Raw genomic sequence first — 22,140 nt, forward strand, 5'->3', positions numbered from 1 at the left:
CGTGAGGCTGGATGGAAGGAAGACGAAAAGGCCAAGACAGGGCCCTGAGTTGGACCTGACTCTAAGGTTTCAGGGCTGTGCAAGCTACCAGGGCAGGGGGATTGACACCGCCTCAGCGCCGAGGTTCTTCGTGATCTCCCACCCCCTCGGCTTGTGTGGGTGGGTCCGGAAGGGCGGGCGCGCGGAAGGGGCGCAGGCGCAGGGAGGCCGGCAACATGGCGTCCAGGCCCAAGCGGCGCGCCGTGGGCAATGGGTCTCCTGCTCCGCGCGATGAGGAGGAGGAGGAGGATGAAGTCGAGGGGAGGATGAAGACGATGAAGACAGTGACGAAGGCGAGGATGAAGAGGACGAGATCATCAATGAGGTGAGACGCATACGCGGCCCCGTCTGGCTTACATCTGGGAAAAAACCTTTCGGCAGCCGAAGCCGTGTGAATGTCTGCGCTGCTTCAAGTAGCAGCTGCCCCGCACCTGAGGGTCCTTAAGCAGAGGCTGCGGGTGGGAAAAAGTTCTCGCTTCGTTCTTCCCCACGCTCTAGCCGCAGTGTGGGTCCTGCTCCGGCCAGCGCGGTCCCTCCTACCGCCGCGACACCATCCTCCCCGCTGGCTTTCGTTGGTTTCACACTAACATCCCGAATCCTCTGGGGTCGCTCAGGGCCCCGGGCCCACCCTCTGACCTCCCCGCAGCCACTCAGCCTGGTTCCCCGGTGCCTGCCTCCCTCACCACGGCCTTCGGTCCGTTTCTCGAAGGCACGTCTCCTGCTCCTCCACGCGCTGCCTAAGCTGTCATTTCTGCCCCTCAAGCCAAGTCCTGGGGATCCATTCTCATAGAACTGGGAGCTGCCATAGACCCCCCGATATTTGTTTAATGAATAACTAGGACTGAATGATCTTGACGACCACAGGATGTCTAACAGTACTGCAGACATCACATGTCCAAGGCAGAATTTGAAACTTATGCCCCTGCTCTTAATCATTGCCATGTCTGTAAATGTTAGAAAACTAGGTTCGCCTTTTGGTAGGTGTGGGACCAGTAGACACAACCAAGCCAAAAATGGGGAGAAGGAAGGATTTATTAGTATTTGCATCAAATGAGGAGAACTTGGGGATCTTCCTTAAAGCTGTGTCTTCTGGGACTGCAAAATTGGAAAGTTTTAAGTTAAGGGTACATGCATATTCATGAAGGAGCTTGCACAGAGGAGAATAATGCATAGAATCGGGGCAAAAGTCAAGAAAGTCCACGTCTTTGCTGAAGTCTGGAGGGTCAACCTCACCTTTCCATCCTGGGGGTGGGGGGGAGGCGGCTTAGTTCCTGCAGAGCTCAAAGGTATTGCTGTGTAGATCCCTTGAGGAGGAACTGGGACTCTCCTTTATCCCTGCACTAGTCTCTGGCTGCCTTTTCTTTCTTCCTGCATTCTATTCCCCTAGGATCATGAGTTACTGAGACCTGTTAGGGCAGGCATTGTGGCCTGGCTTTGTCACAAAATGGCTTAAGCCAAAATGGCTTCTCTCATGTCATGCTTGGTTCTCCTTCTCTGGGGACCCTCTAACCTCTCTACTTACATAAATCCCCAAGTTCAGCAGTTGCTCAAATCCAAAACCTGAAGCTTTCATTCCTTTCCTTTCCTCGTCCCACATCGGTGACTCCCTTCATTTTAGCTTTACCTTCCGTGTCCCGACGTTTCTCATCAGTGGTCCAGCAGCAGTCACAGTCCACACGTCCACCATCTGGACTTCTCTAGTAACTAACTAGCACATGCCTCGTTTCCATTCTTGTTCCCCTGCAGCAGAGACATCTATTTAAAGGGTAGGTCTGTTCTCACTTTCCTGCTCTGAGCACTCCAGTGGCTTCCCACCTCATTTATAAGCAAATCCAAAGTCCTCATGGTTCTCGGGCAGGACAGCTAATGTGGCAGAATCAGAATAAGCAAGAGCGAGTGATGAGGGAGTAAAGTCAGAGATAAACATGAGTTGGGTTTAGCATGGGTGCAGGATTAGGGCTGAGACTGGCAATCGGTATATGATAAATTTTCCACTCAACAGAGCTTTCCCCACAAATCAGCTTTTTTGGGCCTTTGCCTTGAAAAGTGTTTTTCATTTAGAACTTAACTGTCTGTTTTGCTAACTTTGGGTTATAAAATCAGTGCTTCTTGCATTAACATGGATAATCTGTCAGACTGCCAGTGATTGGAAATTGTGTAGCAGTCGTCATTAGTGAAAGAAAATAGGCGCTTAGGTTCACTGCTGGTGGGACTATAAATTGGTGCAGTCTTTTGGGAGGCAGTCCGACAGTATCAACATTTTAATTAAAATTTCTTTTTTTTTTTTTTTGTCTGTGCCCTTGGCATTCAGACTTTCCTAGGCCAGGGAGTGAACCAGCACCACAGCAGTGACCCACGCCACAGCATTGACCATGCCACATCCTTAACCTTTAGGCCACCGGGAAATGCCCCAAATTTCAAATGTATAAATTCTCTGATTCAATAATTCTACTTATAAGTATTCAGTAATAGTAACAGTAACAATAATAATCATATATGATCTTCCAGGCTCTGTACGCTTCATATGAACTCATTTAATGCTTAGATCAATCCTAGGAAGTTAGGAATTATCCCCATTTTACAGCCAAGGAAACACGGTAAGTTCAGTGAAGACAGCACATGCCGCGCACAGTCTGTGAGGGAAGAAGACGCAGAAACACTGGACAGATGTATGTGTTGTAAACTTCTTTTTGTCTTTTTAGGGCCACACCTGAGGCGTATGGAAGTTCCTGGGCTAGAGGTCAGTTCAGAGCTATTGCTGCCAGCCCGCACCATGGCCTTAGCAGCAGCAGAATCTTAGCCGCATCTTCCACCTACACCACCGCTCACGATAACCCCGGATCCTTTAACCCACTGAGCGAGGCCAGGAATCGAACCCGCATCCGCACAGATACTAGTCGGGTGCGTTACCACTGCGCCACAACGGGAACTCTGAATTCCTTGAAAGATTAATTTACTACTGACAGGAACCTCTGGAAGATGGAAGTGGGGCGGTAATAATTCTTTTCAGTCTCGCCATATGGTAGCATTTGTGTTTTTTTTTTTTTTTTTTTTTTTTTAAAGTTCAACGTAGCCCAGGCTACACTATGGAAACTACAGATAACAATTTTTTTTTTCCTGAGTTAACTGAAACAAAGACTAGATTTCGCACAGTGCGATGGATGGTTTGTTTGCCTGAAAATGTCAGATCAAGCTTGGTAATGAGACTTACCTCTAACCTCTGTGCTTGTTGTAGTGTTTACCGCTGACATGTATTCCTTTTTTGACTGAAGGAAAGAAACTTTTGATCAGGCTTTTAGGACAGGTCCCTGTACGGAAACACTTAGTGGACATTGACTCCTTTATTTGAAGGCGGCTTTCATGCCTGATGCAGAAGTCCAGGAGAATTATTTTGGAAATTAAAAAGCTGCCTGAGATCTTTTTTGAAACAGAGGTGGTGTATAAATAGGGAGGAAAAAGTGTGTGGTTGTTTAAGGCCCTAAAGGGCCTGACAGGATGACTGGCTTTGAGGCTGCTGGCTGAGCAGCCACAGAAAGTGGCTCTGAGAAGCTCCATCCGCGGGGGGGGGGGAGAGCGAGGGGAGGAGAAGAAAAGGACCACACGTGTTTGGTTCAGGTTCTCGCCGTCATGCGCTTAGGACTCTTGTTTGTGCTTAATAGAAACTCTTTGGGGGGGAATTTGTGGTCGGGGTATCTGAGCCTCTCCAGGCAGGAGAGCAGCGGCCACAGGGCTGGACTGGCTCCCTAGCCTGGGATGCTGCGGGGAATCCAGAAGTCCTTCCCATTTGCCACCTCTGCTTTGCTCTTGTCTGTTTTTCAAAATACTTGGTTTTCCTTCTGTTTCCATTCCACATAGCAGATATCAAGAAATGCCTGAGTTCCCATTGTGGCTCAGTATCCATGAGGACATGGGTTCAATCCCTGGCCTCTCTCAGTAGGTTATAAGGATCCGGCGTCAGTGTGAGCTGTGGTGTCGGTCACAGATGCTGCTCAGATCTGGCGTTGCTGTGGCTGTGGTGTAGCCTGGCACCTGCAGCTCCAGTTTGACCCCTAGCCTGGGAACTTCCATATGCCACAAGCGTGTCCCTAAAAAGAAAAAAAGAAAAAAAAAAAAAGGTGAAAAATATTCAATCTCATTAAGAAAAAAAAAAATGGGAAAGTAAAATTAAAAAAAAAAATGCCAACAACTTTTGAGATTTTTCACTCAAAACAGCAAGCAAGCTAGAGACTAAATGTGTTTAGTTTTTTTTTTTCTTTTTTGTCTTTTTACGGCTGCAACTGCAGCATATGGATGTTCCCAAGCTAGGGGTCAAATCAGAGCTGCAGCTGCCAGCCTACACCACAGCCACAGCAACATGGGATCTGAGCCTCATCTGCGACCTACACCACAGCTCACAGAAGTGCTGGATCCTTAACCCATTGAGCAAGGCCAGGAATCGAACCCACATCCTCATGGGTACTAGTCGGGTTCATTACCGCTGAGCCACAACGGGAACTCCTAAATGTGTTTAGTCTTAATTCGTAGTCACCTGGGGGTGAGTGGCAGGGCTTTGTTTTGCAGAGATGGCTGTTCTTCTGGAAACCCAGTGGATGGGGCGCCTGCACCCGGGGAAAGGGCTGCTGGGACCTACTGCAGTGGCGGGGCCATGGTCTGAGCCAGAGGTCTGAGGCTTCTCTGTAGGCAAAAAGAACTTCATTTTAAGGACGACTTCTTGACCTTAATGGTTTGTTGCTCAGTTTCTTCTCATCCTGTTCGGGTCACCCCACCCCACAGCCCCCAGGCTTTGCTGCTCCCGTGGTCTGGCTGAGCCGACCCGAGATTGTCAGGATCGAGGTTTGGAAACCGATACCGAGGTCCTGGCAGCTTGAACAGCCAAGGGCGTGCTTAAATGCATTCACTGTCGGGCGGCGAGGCCGCAGTAGGCCTGCCCTCTCCCCTCTTCGGCCTCCTTCAGCTAAGATCTGGGTTCCAGGACCCGCAAAACCGGAAGGGTGTGTAAACGCACTGTTTCACCAGAGCTCCAAGTTCGTTGTCACCTTCCAAGGTGTGAGGTGGGCCCCTCAAGGACTGCTCTGACTTGGCCCTTAAAAGCCTTTAAGGTTTGGTTTTTGGTGAAGCGATCTTTTCATTTATTTAAGGGACATTTCCGTGGCCGTGCCTCCCGGAATCAGTGGTGGTTGAACCGGGATGGAGCAGGCAGCCCAGCCTCACCCTCCTCTTAGTCGCTTGTCTTCACCAGCTTTCCTCCTGCCTCGGGAGGAGTCCACGGAGTGGCAGATGATGCCTGAATTGGCTTTGTGAGTTGTGTATGATGACCTATTTTGTGTGTCATTTACAGGAAGTGAATATTGAATTTGAAGCTTATTCCATCTCAGATAATGATTACGACGGAATTAAGAAATTACTGCAGCAGGTATTGTCTTTCACTTATTACGCATCAGTTTGCTCTTCTCAGAAATTCCAGGCCAGTCAACATAAGTTTGGTCAGAGTTCATGTTTTTGCTTCAGGGCTCCCATTCCTCTCTCTCCACCTTACCTGGAAGGAAGGATTGTTTTCTTCTTCTGGGCTAACTCTCCTCTTTGTGCCTCTGCTCCCAGACCCCTTCCTTTTGTTTTGTTTGTTTGTTTTGTTTTTTTGAGGGGGCGGCTGCACCTGCAGCATGTGGAAGTTCCCAGGTTAGGGGTTGAATCAGAGCTGCACCTGCCAGCCACAGCCGCAGCCGTGGTACCATTGGATCTAAGCCACGTCTGTGACCTAGACCGCAGCTTGCAGCAACGCCGGATCCTTAACCCACTAAATGAGGCCAGGGATTGAACACACATCCTCGTGGATACTAGACGGGTTCTGAACCCACCGAGCAGCCACAGTGGGAGCTCCAGACCCCTTCCTTTGATTAGCGTATTTAAGAATTCTCTTCTAAAATACCCCCCCTCCTTTCCTCTTTGGATTACTGGAGCTGTTACTGTTTTTCTCTAATTCACATCCGAGCTTTGTGGGGTGGAGGAAGTCTCATGTCACAGCCGTGTCACTGACTGCACTGCCGGCTTGCTGCTTTTCCTTCTTCCTCTCCCCTTAGAAGATGGCTTGGTTCCCTGCCCTTCACAGCGTCCTCTGTCCCGGTCACCAGATTCTCTGGCCCTCGGTCCCTCTTGCCCCCTCTCCGCCCTCCGCGACACCGCCTCTTGTACTACAGGCCGCCTCTTCCCACATTTCAGGGCCTTTACTGCTTTGACTCTCCTGGGCTTTTCTGTCGTCTTAGGGTTGCTTTTCTGGGTTATCTTCCTGATCAGGTCGTTGAAAGTCATGATTTTTATTTGAGTATTGAAATTAGAAATCTTATTAGAAATCATGCTTTGGTTTTAATTTAAAAGAATTTTTTTTTTTCTCCTCTTAGCTTTTCCTAAAAGCTCCTGTGAACACAGCAGAACTAACAGATCTCTTAATTCAGCAGAACCATATTGGGAGTGTGATTAAGGTAAACATGACAGTTGTGTTTATTCTGATTAAATTAGTTTTTTATCCTCAGTTCCTCCAGATTTATAACAGGCAGGTCAGACCCTCAAATCGGAAAGCATTACTGGTTAGAAGGCTGTCGCAGTAATTCTGGTTATTGAGCGCAGTGATCAGGTAGTGGGACTGGCCAAGGAGAAGAGGGCTGATTGAGAAGGTACTGGGGAGAGGAGATATGGTGGGGGGCTTAGTGAGTGACTGGGTCTGAGAGCCAGGGGAAAAGGAGTCACGTGACACCCCCGCCCCCAGTTTTGGCTTGGGAACCGAGAAGGAGGCAGGACCCCACAATTTTAGTCTACGGTGTTCTTTTTTCTTTCTTTCTTTTTTTTTTTTTTGCTTTTTACGGCCGCACCCGCAGCATATGGAGGTTCCCAGGTTAGGGGCAAATTGGAGCTACAGCGGCCAGTTTACACTACAGCCACAGCAACGCCGGATCCTTAACCCACTGAGCGAGGCCAGGGCTCGAACCCGCAACCTCATGGTTCCTAGTCGGATTCGTTAACTGCTGGGCCACAATGGGAACTCCTCCAGAGCTTTTCTAAGGTAACAGTAGTGAACGTTTTTGATTGAAAAGTGGAAAGGTAAATGAAGGTAAATGAGGCCTGGGTTCTAAGACTTGGGATTACACTTCTTCTCAACCAAATATAAAATTAATTTTTTTCTTCTTAAAATAGCAGTCGGTTGTTTCAGAAGACAGCGATGATGACGTGGATGAAGATGAGATTTTCGGTTTCATAAGTCTTTTAAATTTAACTGAAAGAAAGGTTGGTGTCACTGGGTGGCATTGGGGTGGTTATTTCAGAAGCGAGAACCTAAGGAGTTAGTTTATTTAATGCATGTGATGAAAAGGTCTTTAAAAATCAGACAGCAACATTAACTATAGGGATGTAACTGTTGTGAAATCTTACCGTATCCCTTTTTCAGTCTGGAGGCGTTTTTGTTTTGCTTTGCATGATCTGCACGCGGTTAAAGTCACGCACTGCCTGTGGGATAAAGACGCGCCCTCTGGCTCCTGAGGCGCTGGGGTCCTGACGTTGGTACTGACGCAGGAGCTGCTTGTCTCTGCAACTGCTTTGATTCTGTATTTCCGTTGTTTCCCGAGGTGGGGGGCACTTTCTGACATCTGTGTTTTCATTCGTTTCTGTTTATCGACTCATTGATGAGTTCTAATAAAAAGTAAGAACCAGCAGCTTACCCTCTTCGACGAAGAAGTAGGCTTTTCTTGGTCTTAAGCGTTGGGTGAACTGTCCCCTGACTCCCATCCGTCTTTATGAGGCGGCCTGGACTTTCTCTCCCGTGTGTCTGAGTGTTCGTGTGACCTTCCCTCCCACTGATTATGGTACATCACCACGTAGTCGCTTTTGAAAAATCCGTAAGAGGTCAACCCTGGAGACATAACCAGGTTTTGAAGGTCTGGGCAGGAAACTGCCCTTACCTGTAAGGTAAAACCTGACAGCTCCCACTCTCAGGTTGACCTGCAGGTGACGGCCTGTCGTAAAACGCAGGCCCTCTCTGTGCTTTCCAGGGCACCCCGTGTGCTGAACAGATTAAGGAGTGGATCCTCCGCCTCTGTGAGAAGAACTGCGGGAAGGGCCTGGCTGAGCAGCTGGGACGGCTCCTCGGTGACGCCGCCAGGCCCGTGGGCTTTCTGCTGAGCGAGCGATTCGTCAACGTCCCCCCCCAGATTGCCCTGCCCCTGCACCAGCAGCTGCAGTAAGACCTGGGGAAGGGTCTTTGAGCAGTACTTTTCCCCAGGTGGAGTCAAGTGTGACGCATGTGGAATGTGTGGGTCTCAAACGAGTTCTGCCCTTGGTTCAAGGAACAGCCTGTGAGATGCACCAATTATTAGTAATTAATGGGCTTTTTTTTTGTTGTTTTTTAGGGCTGCACTAGCGGCGCATGGAAGTTCCTAGGCTAGGTGTCACATCGGAGCTGTAGCCGCCAGCCTACACCACAGCCACAGCCATGCCGGATTCAAGCCTCATCTGCGACCTATACCACAGCTCACAGCAACACCGGATCCTTAACCCACTGAGTGAGGCCAGGGATTGAACCTGCAACCTCGTGGTTTCTAGTAGGGTTTGTTTCTGCTGTGCCATGACGGGACCTCCAGTGATTGGCTTTTTAAAAGAGTTTTCCTTACTGAGGACTTACTGCGACAGTAGTTTTAATAATCTTAAAGGTTTACATGACATAAAAATAGGTGTTACCCCCTATTTGACAAGTTTTTCACCCTCTTCACAGGTAGATTTCTCAAACATAAATAAAATGCTGGGTAATTGCAGTAATAACAGTAGCAATAAAACTCCTCAATTCCCCTGGGCTATTTTGTGACGAACGCACCCATGGGCCTGATGCCGCAGCTCTGGCTTCTCGGGGTTTGTTACCATTTTGGTTTTAGTGCAGGAGTTTTAAGTTGACAGGAATATTTTAAATGTGAGAAGAGCTAAGAATCGGTGTTGCCTGTGCTTAGAAGTAGGGAGGGTGACACGACAGGCAGGCCCCAGGCTCTTGTAGAATATTGCTTCTCGGAGGCCGTGGCGCTTCTTCGTGGTTTCCCTCCGGTCTGGACACCTTGAGCTTTCCCATTTCCCTTCCTAGATTGATGGCTTTTCAGTTTTATTCCCGTTCTCCTCTCCCCCACCTCTCAGCTGCTACTCCGATTGTACTTCTGGTGCTGTGAGGGGGTTTTGTTTTGCTCTGTCTTTTTTCTGATCAGCTGGGCTCATGCTTATTTGGTTTCGTGCAAGAGTGATCTGTTTCCTCTGAGCCTCTGTTCAAGCTCAAGTGGGTTGTTCTGAGTTTCTCTTCGCTTTTGTTTAGCCAGATGCACAGGCTTCTGTGTGATTGATTGATTGATTGATTCATTTTTAGGGCCGCCCCTGTGGCATATGGAGGTTCCCAGGTTAGGGGTCGAGTGGAAGCTACAGCTGCTGGCCTCCACCACAGCCACAGCAATGCAGGACCCGAGCCTTGTCTGTGACCTACACCACAGCTCACGGCAGTGCTGGATCCTTAACCTCAGTGAGGCCAGGGATCAAACCCACATCCTTGTGGGCACTAGTTGGATTTGTTACTGCAGAGCCGCAAAGGGAAATCCGGGTTCTGAACAGTGGAAAAAAGGGAAGAGATGAGGTAAAAGGTGTCATCGCTGTTCACTGACGGAGGGAGGCTGAGGGCCTCTCTGGCTGTGTTGCTGCAGTGGGTCAGAAGCCAGGGCCCCACAGTGGTGATGGGAAGCTGGAGTAGTCACAGGCTGAGGGCGTTGGTCGCGGCCGTGTGCCTTTGCGTGTTTCAGTTAAATGTTCTTTTAGGAGTTCCCATTGTGGCTCAGTGGGGCTCCACGAGGTTGCAGGTTTCATCCCTGGCTTCGCTCAGTGGGTTAAGGATCCAGCACTGCTTCAAGCTGCATCGTAGATCACAGATGCAGCTTGGATTTGGCGTGGCTGTGGTGTAGGCTGGCAGCTGCAGTTCCCATTTGACCCCTAGCCTGGGAACTTCCAAATGCCGGTGGCCATAAAAAGAAAAAAAAAAAATGTTAGTTGTTTTCAAAAACCCACATCCTTATGTATTTTTAGCTTTCAGCACAGGCAGGGCAATGATGATGCTTGAAATCGAGGCTCATCTGTTTGTGCCGTGTGTTCGCATCGCAGAGTGTAATCTGAGAGTCACCACGTGGTGATTAGAAAAGTGCTGCCGTAATCGAAGGTGCAGCCGGCTGCGTGCAGAAAACCCATTGCTCTAGAAGTGTCCACATAGCTCTAGTGTCTGCCCGTGAAGCCTGTCTCCGCAGAGCCCCGTCCAGAGGCCTCTCGGGCTTTCTCTGCTGTGGGTTGATGATGGCTCGCGCCTGACCCAGCAGGCAAACCTTGGTGTGTGTGTGCCTTGTAGGAAAGAACTAGCAGAGGCGCACAGAACTAACAAGCCATGTGGGAAGTGTCACTTCTACCTTCTGATCAGCAAGACGTTTGTGGAAGCAGGAAAAAGCAATTCCAGAAAGAAATGGAGTGATCCGAAGAAAGAGGAGTTGATGTTTGCAAATGCAGAGGAAGAATTTTTCTATGAGGTGAGGCCATCCTGGTTCATCTGTTTACATGTGATTAAGGATTTACTGCTCTTTTTATGTCGAAGCCCTTCAGGTGTGGCCACTGTTTTTAAAACTCCGAGTCTGCGCAGCTCCGAGCTAGTAACCAGCAGGGAGGGGGAGGCGGCGCCCACCCACCTGCTGATGGGGCCTGGCCTTTGTCACATGCTTACCGGAGACCTGGGATTCCCAGACCGCTCCGGAGGCGGGCCTTAGCCTGGTCTGCAGACGAGCACCGAGGCCGAGGGAGCTCAGAGCCGCTGGGGGTGCTGGGGGGGACCCCGCTCTCCTGGTGTGGGCTCACTGGTCCCCCAAGTCCTGAGGGTCATCCTGCTGGTGGGATTTCTAGCACTTTCTTCCTGTAAAAGCCTGTGCCATCATGGACAGCCGATTACCAGGGAACATGCCTCTCAGAAACGTTGCATCTCTGAGAAACATGTTTTCTTGGATTGGATGGTGTTGCTTAACTGCTGTTAAGGCTTTTCCACCAGAGACTGAAGCATGGTAGAGTCAGCTCGGCCCTTGTTTCTCAGGAAGTAACTAAGTGGAAATTAAATTTTTGAAAACGCATGTCTTGGCATTGCAGGTAGACCCTTTCAGGGAAGAAGGTGTAGGTGTTTTAGGGGGGCCTGTTACACAGACTTAGCTGTCTTCACCCAACAGCTTCTTACCCAGCTTACACCGGGTGAGACCAGCAATTAAAGATGATTCTTCTCGTTAATCACCAGATTTTATGAGTTATCATTTCACTGGTGTATCACAGGGTTATTGTGAGACGCCAGTGAGATGATGGACATGAGTGACTTCAGAATTAGAAACAGAAGTGGGCAGTAGTGTAACTGTCTTAGCTGCTTGTTCACCTCTGAGAAATGGACACTCTCTCCACACCCCTCACGTGGGTTAGAACCTGTCTGGCGACTTGTGCCTGCCTGTCCCATTTGGAGCTTATTTGATTCTGTGTTTTGTTTCCTTTTGCCGTCAGTCTAACGACATATGCCAAACAGGCTTTTTTATTGTCAGTTACATGAGCGTGGCCTCTAGGTTGTCTGAACTTTACACCTGGGGTTGTTTGGCTTAGAAGGCGCTCCTGAAGTTCAGCTACCCGGTGCAGGAGGAGAGCGACACCTGCCTGGGGGGCAGATGGTCCTTTGACGACGTGCCCTTGAAGCCCCTGCGGACTGTGATGTTCGTTCCGGGCGATGAGATGAGCGAAATCATGGAGAAACTCACAGAGCACCTGTCCGTCTAAGCCGTCTCCCGAGGACAGCGGTGGGCCCGTTTTGGGGAATTACCAGAAGACTCCGTGGAGAGTTACGGAAAATGTCATGACTTTATTCAGGTTAAAGTCCTCTACAAAAGTAGGCTTCTGTCACCTGTGTCTGTGACGCATTTACAAAATATCTTTGCTTTTTAAAATTTTGGTCAAATTAAGAATGGTTGATTAAAAAGGTTTCCAATAAGAAGAAAAACATGGAGTGGTAATTGAAAGAACTGAATAAAAACTTCTATTTTTAATTTTTAAATAACACACAAAGCGTTATTTTTCAAGACTCTCCTGTGCAGGTGGGATGGCCCCTCGCGGCGAGCACCCGCACATCAGTCACTCCAGGGGACCAGCCGTCGGGCGGCCTGTGGGCTCTATTGCACGTCAGGCTCCGGGGAGAGGCTCTGCGCAGTCACTGGATGGCGCATCTCTGTTCAGTAGTTTCAGGGCACGTCTCGCTCGTCGTCTGGTCCGTGATGGGCGAGAGCTGAGCCATTACCTGCTGAAGAATATCCTTGCTCTCGCTAGGAGGCAGATTGCTGAAATAGTATTGTGGTACCAGTTGCATAAATCTGTGTAAAACAAAAAGTTGTATTTATTTACTGTGGATGAGAGACACCACTCATGACAGGGCACTTCCCGGCCCCGGAGAACCTCCTTGGAGAACTGACGGGTCGGAGGCACTTGTCAGCGGCTGGGATCAGCTGGGTTCTCTGGGGTTCACGCCTCACAGCGGAAGCGACCTCCACCCCAACCACTGGGGGGCTCCTTTCCCTGAGGCCCATCACCGTCTTCCCGGGGCCCAGGACAGACGCTTGGGAGAACTTGGGTGCCTAAGAGAGGGAATGTCTTTGCATCTTTTCCTCGGTAACTGACAGCACACCGCATCCAGCGGCTGAGCAGGGCTCGCCGACAGGTGCCCCTGGGTTCCGCCTGGACCACTGCACTGCCCGAGGACAGCGGTGCCTTCAGAATGGGTCCAGCACCTGCAACAGCCTCCGAGAGACCAGGCTCCTTTCTCCCTGCTGCTGCCCCTACCAGCTTACCCGTGCTCAAAACTCTGGTTGCCTGGTACTGCACTTGGGGTCAACTGCAAACTCTCGATGTGGCCACGAGTCCTGCACCTCTGTCCCCTGCCTGTCTTCGCCTCACCTGCACCCCTTCCCCTCTCACTCCCGTCTCAGTGGCTTGTCTGTTCTGACAGGCGGCCAAGTTCTTCCTCCTCGGGGTCTGCACCTGCTGGCCCTGCTCCCCTGTAGCATCTTGTTCCCCAGGAGGTGCTTCGAGCTTTGTCCTGTATTTTTCATACTACATTCTCTCTATGCTGTCAGTTCAAACGGCAGGAACATTTCTCAGTCATCTATAGAGGCCGGCCCTTCGGTTCCCTCAACATACACTTAGAATGGTATAAACTTCTTATAACTGAAGGTATGAGAAAAACTAAATTTGTCATCTGCTCTTCAGGTACGAACTCAAAAGAAACCCCCTTTTTCTCCATGAAACTTACAGTTCTGGAGAGATTTCTGAGGCGATCCTGATGTAGTTGTTTTCGGAGATGCTGAATTTATGGAAGAGCACCCACTCCGGCATCTTCTTGGTGACAGAGTAACAAGACAGGGGGTGCAGCTGTGCTACCTGCTTGTGTGTCAGCATCAGGTAGTTCCCCGAGCCGTCAACATCCCTTGCGATCTGAGAGGCAGGGGTTCAAGAAAAGACCGCATGAATACGGGGATCCACGCACAAGTGTTTCCTTCATACAGAACAGTTAAAACTGCAGATTCGTGCCCCGTGCTTCCCATGTCTAGCTACAGAAAACGAGACATAAACAAACATGTTTGGACACGAACTCGGGGTCAGTGGCGAGGATCAGGGCAGCTGCCAAAACCGTGTGGCTTCCAAGGTTCCTGTTTGGGTCAGAAAACAGCTTACACGCTCCCTGCTACATTAGGGACCCTGCGCTCAAGTGTCCAGAACCTTAGGCTTGGCGCTGTGGCTCACTCAGTCCTCAGGGAACCCTGTCGCGGAGGCACCTCGCTCTTCCCAAGCAGGTGCGGCGGTCCGTGCCAGATGCTGTCTTCTGCACGAGGACTGCGCCAGAGCTGGCGGGGGCACCACAGTGCGCCGAGTGCCGTGTGACGGGCACACCGGGTCTGTGCTCGGGTGCCAGGAGCCGCATCACGCGGCCTTTTGCTCTGGGAAAGCGTGTGGGGGACGCCTTCATTCAGTGCTGGGCCTGCGGACGCCAGGTCAGCGCGCGCTGAGCCAAGAGGAGGGTTTAACAGCTTCGGCCTTCGGGGGTGAGGAGGCGCTTTTGTCCTTTGGGGCAGAGTGAACGAGCTGGCCCAGGCCTTGAAGGGAGGCATATGCAAATGCTGAACTAACACCTAAGGGCTTTTAGTTTCATGTTAATGTGAACATCAGTAAAATAATCCTCCTCGGTGAAGGTCTGACAGAATGTGCTGCCCAGGTGAAGTTCCGAGCAGCCCACACGAAAGGCGGCCTCACCCGCACTCACCTGCATGAAGTAACCAGACAGAAGAGCCTTCTTTATGTTCAGCGTGTTTTCCTTCGAGCCAAAAGCAGGTTCTGCGTAGGGAAGCTCGATTCGCTTGATAATTTCTAAGAGCTCCGCCCGGATAACGTCTGCCATCCTGAGGGCAGAACAGTTGAGGAAGTAATCGTGACACCACTTTTCAACACAGTCTGGCAAGGAGAGAGCAGAGGGACGGAGAAGTGACTTGGAAGCTGAAAGCCCAAGTGAGGGGCGGGGGAGGCGGCAAGAACAGGGGCTCCGGCGGCCCTGCCGGGGAAGGGGGAGCGGCAGCTGGCAGGGCCCTCGATGGCAGCGGGGCCCCAGGATCCTCCGACTGTGCGAAGGGCACGCTTGTTCCCCGAGCGCTCGCTGGCCCCTGCGAGCGTCTTAAGGGCAGCACTTTGACCGGTGTGCAGACAGCGCGGACGTGCGCGGCTGTACCATTTAACCCAACAGAGGCGGTGGCGGGAGCTTACAGCTTCCTAGAGCCATGAAAACATCTCACATGTTCAATTATAAGAAAAGGATTACTATTAGGCTGATTTGGGGATTACTTCTCTTAGGGTTAAGCTCACCTACTCGAGCTGCAAATTTTACACTGGAATTCAGTGTCCGGAATCAGTGTGAGATTTTTCTTTCTTGCCACCTGATGACGCAGCTTGGCGCCGTCTTGCCTGGACCTGGGAGTGGCCGTGGCCGTGGCCCAGCGGGCTGCAGACCCTTGTCAGCCCTGTCCCATCCGCTCACTCAGCCCTCCCTGGAGCCGTGAGCCCACGCCCTCGGCCAGATGACCCGACGGCCATCCCGCGTGCCCTCCAGAGAAGCCGCCAGACTCCCCCTGTGCTTGCTGGCCCCGCTGACAGCTTCTCAGCTTTGAAAACGAACCCCCTGCTGTATACAGTTCTGCCACTCTGGCTGCGGGCGTATTTAACCTTCACTTCAAATATTTTTCATACCATCTGGGAGAAGCACCCTCCCTGTGGGCCGGGAGCAGCCTCCGCCACCTCACTGCCTCCCTGCTCGGCCTCTGGAGACCCCCTTCCATCTGGAGTCTCACGTGAAGGGTTTCCAGCTCCCTTAAGGCTGGGGGGAGGCGTGTCCCCGCACTCCAGCTACAGCCTCTCCACGTCGTTCCCTCCCAGGCACCCCTCCCCACCGAGCTTCCAGCCTCCCCGAAGCCCATTAGCTGTCATTGCGCCCCGGGCTGCTGCACATCTCCCATCTAGGCATGGGCGTGCCATGCCCCAGGGCACAGGCATAGCTCAGCCTGGTGGGCACTAGAGATGGCAGTTCCCCTGCCCACCCCACCCCCGGACCTGGAGGGCAGGAGTTGTGCCAGGCATGCCTGTGTCCCCCGTGGCCCCCAGCAAGCTCTCTCTGGAGGCCACGAGCTGGGTGCTCCCGTGGGAGCGGAGGCGTGAGTCTGCTGCTCGGCAAAACCCAAAGATCCACCCAAGTGGCCAGTGGTGGAGTAGGGTGTCTGATGAGTCGTAACCCGGCTTTAGCTGGGGACGGAAAGGGGAATTGAGGGGAAATTTCTGAAAACGACAAGCTCTCACTTACGCTCGCTGGTGGAATTCAGAGTCACATCCTGGAAGGCCTTGTAGAGGTTGACGAGGGTGAAGTGATCCCCTTCAGGATGTAAAAATGTCTTCCAGCAAGTCAGGGCCTCCGCCTCCGCGCCGCTCGGCAGATGCGAAAAGCAATTAGGAGCTTTAAATGCGAAGGGTCACAAGGTCAGCGTTCACGGGACACCCTCTGAGCACAACAGGCTGGGGAGCGGTCGCTGCCGTCTGCAGCCCTGCTCCTGTCTCAGCCTGTGACCCGCCACCCCGTTTCCCCGGGACTCAGGCCCGTGCGGGGTGCGTGTCATCCCCGCCTCTCCTCGCTCCTGCTCCTTTGCTCCTCTGGGGTCTGCGCAGCACAGCGGAGGCCCTGCCTGCAGCCCGGGGGCCGAGGTGCTCAGGGGCCCTGGCACAGGGGCAGGATTAGAACTCAGGTTCTAGGGCAGCACAGACTTTGGTTTGTTCTGCCAGTGAAGGTGTTGATTAAAACACAGGGCACAGACATACCCTGTCCACAGAACACTGGAGAGCAGTGGCGGCTGCCAAGCAGGAGCGGGAGGGAGCGGGGTGGATGGGGAGTTTGGGGTTGGTCGATGCAAACGATTACATGCGGACTGGATAAGCAATGAGGTCCTGCTGTACAGCACAGGGAACTCTATCCAGTCTCTTGGGATAGAACATGGTAGAAGATAATGAGACAGAGTATCTATATATATAGGACTGGGTCACTTTGCTGTACAGCAGAAAGTGACAGTACACTGTAAATCACCTATAATAAAATCGCCCGCGGCATTATGGAGGCTCCCGGGCTAGGGGTCTAATTGGAGCTGTGACCTACACCACAGCTCACAGCAACACCAGATCCTTAACTCCCTGAGTGAGGCCAGGGATTGAACCCACATCCTCATGGATACTAGCTGGGTTTGTAACCTGCTGAGCTACCACAGGCCCTCCCAAATGATCTCATTTAAATCTATACCTACTGCAGATTCGGGCCCAGAAGAACCATCCTTAAGGAGTACCTGTTACCATGGCAGCAATGGTTAGCATTTCATCTACACAGTCAAATTCACAGGATGCTAAGATGGACTTGGAGAGCTGTGGGTCAAGAGGAAACTCCGACATGATGATCCCAAATTCCGAGAGATTCCCGTCGTTGTCCAGGGCTGCCAGGTAGTCCAAGTCCTCCAGAGCCTGCATCAAACTTTCAGGCGCTGGGAGACAAGACGAGTCGTTAGAAAGGCCCACACAACCAAGATGGAGTAACAGGTGATGGCCACTGCCCCGCTGCCCCATGCAACCACGCGACCACCAGCCAATGAACAAAACATAGGGAACAACAGTTTGCAAGACAGAACACCAGGCAATGAGGGACAGTGGTTCTTGAGAAGAGGATACTAGTGAGGTGAGCCCTGGGGTTGCCCAGCGTACTGCCTTGAAAGAGTGTCTAGGCTGCGGTGCTGGGAGGGGGCCCAGGCAGAGCCTGCCAGACTCCCCGAGTGATGAAGCCAGTGCTGGGGGTCCTGGGAGACAAAGGCGGCCAGACCTTGCCTGCTGAGAGGTTCCTGAACTATTCAGCACAGACTCAGATCTGTGAACGCTGCAGTTAGATAGGGCCCCAGGCCAGAGGAAGAACCATCTCGGGCATGCCCATTCCTGCCAGCCTGACTGCAAAGCCTCCTGATTCAGGGACTCTGGGAGGAAACAGAATAACTATACGCCCAGTTCAGTGCCACCTAACTGGTCCTAAAATCCAGATCTGCAGGGAGCAGACTGCATCCCAGGACAGAGTTCAAGAATATTTATAAGAACACAGCATACCCAGGAAACAACGCAGTCACATGTGCAACGTCCAGTGTCCAATAAAAGGTATGAGGCATGAGAAGCAGGGAAGTATGAGCCGGTAACAAAGACAGAAATGAACCAAGGGAAACTGACCCAGAACTCACAGAGATGACGGAAACAGACGAGGATGGAGAAAGAGTATTTGCCAGTACAGGTGAGGCCCGAAGGCTCACCTTCTCCACCCCACTTCCCTCTTAAGCTCACGGGCCACCCATCGTGGGGTGGTGTTTGTTACATATGCTTAACAGACACCTGAAAAGGTAAACCCGTCTGTTCAGGGCGGGGTATCCTCCTTGCCCTGCAACATGGAGTCATATGAAATAAGGACATGTGTTTTTCACCAGGCCTCATGAGCAAATCGCAAAGCATGAAGCTGCTGGATTGTTCCACCCAAGAACCGGAAGGATTTACAAGCTGCGGGACGGCTTTCATGTGTCTCACTTCCAACATGCACCTGGCAGGTGGGAGCCAAGGCTATGGGGCCTGGGAAGCAGTTAAAGCTGTCTGGATCTGGGAGTTCAAAGTCACAGTCAACATTTGCTTATTCGCAACTCACACTTTGACCACTAAGCTGTCTGGCCACAGTCGAAGCAAACTGCGTAACTCGAACGCCAGTTACAAACTCAGATTCGATAACCTCCCCCCCTATTGAGAGACATGGAAACACTGGGCAGAACCATGGCTGAGGGCGGAGGGAGGGCTGTGCTGCCCGTGGTCACCGCGTCCCCGGTCCTGTTGGAGGGGAGCACATGGCGCGTGTGGCCTCAGCCCCTGACACGTGACTCGAGCGCAAAGGGCCAGTTACTGGACCCAGCAGGTGTCAGCTGAGGGAGGAGCAGGCCCAAGGGGACCCCAGCACCTGCTGAAGGACTCTGCATGGCTTCCAGCCCACCTCGGAGAAGAAACCCCGAACCCCGAACGTCCCTATTGTTTTCGATTTCTTTCATCAGGATTTAAAACTGAGAAAAGCGTGGCCCCTGGGATCCCATTCCTGGGTCCTGACCCTCATCCCACCCAGACCCTAGCAAGGAGCGCTGGTGGTCTCCCTGTTCATTCTTGGAGAGCCCAGAGCCTGGATGGGACCTTGAGAAGGCACGGTCCCAGGAAGAGAGCAGATGGGCGCCGATCCAGAGAAAACGTCCGAGAGGGACAGCAGTGAGCCACGGGATCACGAGTCACAGCGGACCTGCTGGAGAAGGAGCAAGAGGAGCAGCAACAGACAGGAGCATCTCAGACGAAACGAGCCGGGGGGCTGCGAGCACACACTTCATTACTGAAAGCTGTTTAGAACCCAGCTTCTATAAATCAACAGAACTGCTGCACTCTATGTTACATGATCTTTGGCCACTGTCCCTGTTAAGCATCTGGCTTGACAGCCAGCTTCTGTCCCCAAAGGGCACCTACTCCTCATTTTTATGTCCTGGAGTGGAGCTGGCTGCACACAGGATGGCTAACGGAAATAACTTCATGATCCTGCTCCCGGTCCCAACACGAGAAAAAGAGACGTTCTTGGGGTTTAGACAGAACGAGTGAGTGGAGGCAGATCATACAGACGAGGGACGATGGCAGACAACTAAAGAGGTTTGCTGATGTCACAGTCTAGGTCCTGAGACACCTCCCTCGTGTGGCCCCATACAACTGTCTTAGAGAGAAGCAGAAGGGTCCAGATGAGGGTTCTTTAGGGCAGTGCTATTTAAGTGCAATGCACGGTGAGTGATGCTAACACACGGAATAGAAACGTTTCAGTGCGAGGCCCCTTTACAGCAGTGCCAGGTCACACTGCTTCATTCCGAAGGCAATTTCCGTAGGAACAAAACGTCGCTTGCACTGAGCGCTGCTGCCCACGGCAGCCAGCCGGCAGCCGCACTCCCTGGAGGCGCACTCACTGCAAGGTCACGGGCGCCACTCCCCACCCCCCACCATCACTCCCCGTAACCCCGCGGGCTGTTATCACCATTTCCTCATGGTGCCCTTTGCCCGGGACCCAAATGCCGGCTCCAGGACCGAACCTGTCTTCCTTCCGCGGCATCTGCGGGAAGGCTGCTGCCGAAGAGGGCGCTCCCCTCTAACGAGGTTCAGGGCCGCCGGCTGAGGGAGGGGCTGGCCTGGTGCCGATTCTAAGCAGGGGTGCAGGCAGGGAGGCCACCGACTGCCCCCAGTGTGTTTCCTGTGACCTTGAAATGTGGGTCCGACTGGGAGGGCGCAGAGGAGGACTTGCAGGTTGTTCCCCTCCTGTCGCGGGGTATCGGGCTCTGGGCAGGGGAGGACAGGAGCTCTGCCCAGTGCTGTTCACGCCTCTGTCCTCAGGTGTCCCTGAGGCCCTGCACGTTCCCTCTCTCAGCGCACTTTGGCTTATCTTGTCGTCTGAGTGGCTTTGCTGGCACCCGCATCCAGAATTCGGACACGTACCCTGCAACATCGTAAATTCTGTCACAAAGGAGGCATGTCCAGAGGGTCCCTGGGACTCAGGAAAGGCAGGGACAAAGCAGGCCTGGAGGACACAGCAGCTGCCATGGCCGTGAGCACATGTGAGTTACCCGAACACACATGCAGACAGACGCGGAGAAGGCCGACAATGAGGCTTCTGGTCCTGATGGGTTTTAGGACTGGGACTTGGGCTCCGGGCAGTGAGGAGCCCAGAGAAACTGAAGGATGGAGGTGGCGCTGGTCTGACGGTGCAGTACGAAGGCTTGGGACTTTCAGGGACGCGTACTCAGAGTCTGACCTTGAGGAGCTCCTGTTGGGCCGCAGCGGAAATGAACCCGACTAGGAACCGTGAGGTTTCAGGTTCGATCAGTGGGTTAAGGATCCAGAGTTGCCGTGAGCTGTGGTGTAGGTCACAGACGCGGCTCGGATTCCTTGTTGCTGTGGCTGCAGTGTAGGCCGGCAGCTGTAGCTCCAATTTGACCCCTGGCCTGGGAACCTCCATATGCTGTGGGTGTGGCCCTAAAAAGACAAAAGACAAAAAAAAAAAAAAAAAAAAAAGACTTTGACAATGAAAAGGAGAGAAAGGAAAGGCTCCTGTTTCACTTAGTTTCACAGGGACTTGCTCCTAAGACCCAGCATGAGCCCACCTCCTCCTGCGCAGTCCCCAGCGCACGGCTGCTAAGGGGTCTCATCGGAACCCCCCAGAGCCTGGGACGCGCGAGGGAGGCCCCCCCACCCCCGTCACGTCATGGATGAGGACAAGGTAGGGCCTTGCCAGAGCCCAGGGCTGAGCAGCCTGCTTCCCCCGCCGCAAAATGAAGACCTGAACCCAGGCCTTTCTGCGCAGCCGGTTCTAACCAGCGTGCTGTCTGCACAGCTGCCGCTGGGCTCCTTCTTCGGCTCCAGGCCCCGCTCGGCCCTAGTCCTCCACGGCCTCTCCGTGGGAACCGGGGCTGCTTCCCAGGGCCTGTGAGTCAGTACCTGCCTTTCACGCCAGGAGAACCGCCCTTGGAAGGATCTTCCCCAGCTCAGGGCCGACGGGCCTTCTGCGTCAGAGCCCGGGCGGGAGGCCCAGAGCTGGTGACAGCTCGGTATTTGCCGCATGCAGGTCCCTGTTCCGAGGGGCCTGCACGGAGCACTGAATTTACCTTCATGGTCACAGGCCATGAGGGCCGAACAGATATCAGGGCCAAAAGTGCTTCCACGCTGTGCCTTTTAAAATCTCGCCCAGATTTTCTTTTCTTTCTGAAAACTCACCTACTCTCTTGCTCCCAAGAGCCTCACGCACTAGCTCGTGAGTGGTTTTAGTACATCTGTGCCTCTTTTTCTCACTCCTTCCCCGCTGTCCGAATATAACAATAAGCTCTGTGTGGCCTTTGATGGATGCCTGTGTGACCTTCAATACCTGCGAAGTCCAGCCGGCGCCCTGCGATGCCCTGTTAGGATGCTGGCTAAGCTCTCGGGGGTCTGGGGCGGCCAGCGGCGCCTCCCCGCGGCCGGTGGGGGGGATGGCCGCGCTTCTGAGCCCGGAGTGTTCTCCTCCTGGCACAGACGCTAACGTTTTTAGATGCTTTGGAAAACTCCAAGCAGGATCCCAAGTGAGCAGTGGTTTAAGAACACGCCCGTCTCTGGAGTGCTCACCAAAGAGGCTGCTGGTGGGGAAAAGAAAACTGCAGAAGGTTCTGCCTCGCTGAACCAGGAGTCCTGTGCGAGCTCGGCCCGTCGCCCCGACCAGGCCGCTGCGGACTCCTCTCCCCTCTGCGCAGCCCTGGCCACTGGGCCCTTGCGTCTGCCCCCGCCTTTGTGGTGTCTGTCGTGGGCAGGACGCCGTGTGTGGCACGTCCGCGTTTAGGTCCACGTCTCACAGATCAC

At 52.7% G+C, this 22,140-nt stretch overlaps 2 protein-coding genes across 7 annotated transcripts in view; one reads left to right on the forward strand and one right to left on the reverse strand.

Annotated features, from left to right (window-relative positions):
* BCCIP (BRCA2 and CDKN1A interacting protein) lies at nt 177-12,162 on the forward strand. Its single transcript, XM_001926083.6, is given in 8 exon segments — nt 177-297; nt 300-364; nt 5,378-5,452; nt 6,435-6,515; nt 7,225-7,314; nt 8,076-8,263; nt 10,442-10,616; nt 11,713-12,162. Coding segments are annotated over 8 exon segments (927 nt in total). The 5' UTR covers nt 177-215; the 3' UTR covers nt 11,884-12,162.
* DHX32 (DEAH-box helicase 32 (putative)) overlaps nt 11,946-22,140 on the reverse strand; it is a 54,271-nt gene continuing 44,076 nt past the window's right edge. For all 6 annotated transcript variants that reach the window (XM_001926580.6, XM_005671562.3, XM_021072596.1 and 3 more), the window contains 5 exons: nt 17,019-17,210; nt 15,995-16,144; nt 14,414-14,601; nt 13,406-13,587; nt 11,946-12,470 (listed from right to left, as the gene is read on the reverse strand). In XM_001926580.6, coding sequence (XP_001926615.2) covers nt 12,311-12,470; nt 13,406-13,587; nt 14,414-14,601; nt 15,995-16,144; nt 17,019-17,210 — 872 coding nt within the window. In that variant the 3' untranslated portion in view covers nt 11,946-12,310. The remainder of the gene's footprint in view (nt 12,471-13,405; nt 13,588-14,413; nt 14,602-15,994; nt 16,145-17,018; nt 17,211-22,140) is intronic.

This window comes from Sus scrofa, chromosome 14, assembly GCF_000003025.6.
Source record: "Sus scrofa isolate TJ Tabasco breed Duroc chromosome 14, Sscrofa11.1, whole genome shotgun sequence".
In the NCBI taxonomy this organism is placed as follows: domain Eukaryota; kingdom Metazoa; phylum Chordata; class Mammalia; order Artiodactyla; family Suidae; genus Sus; species Sus scrofa.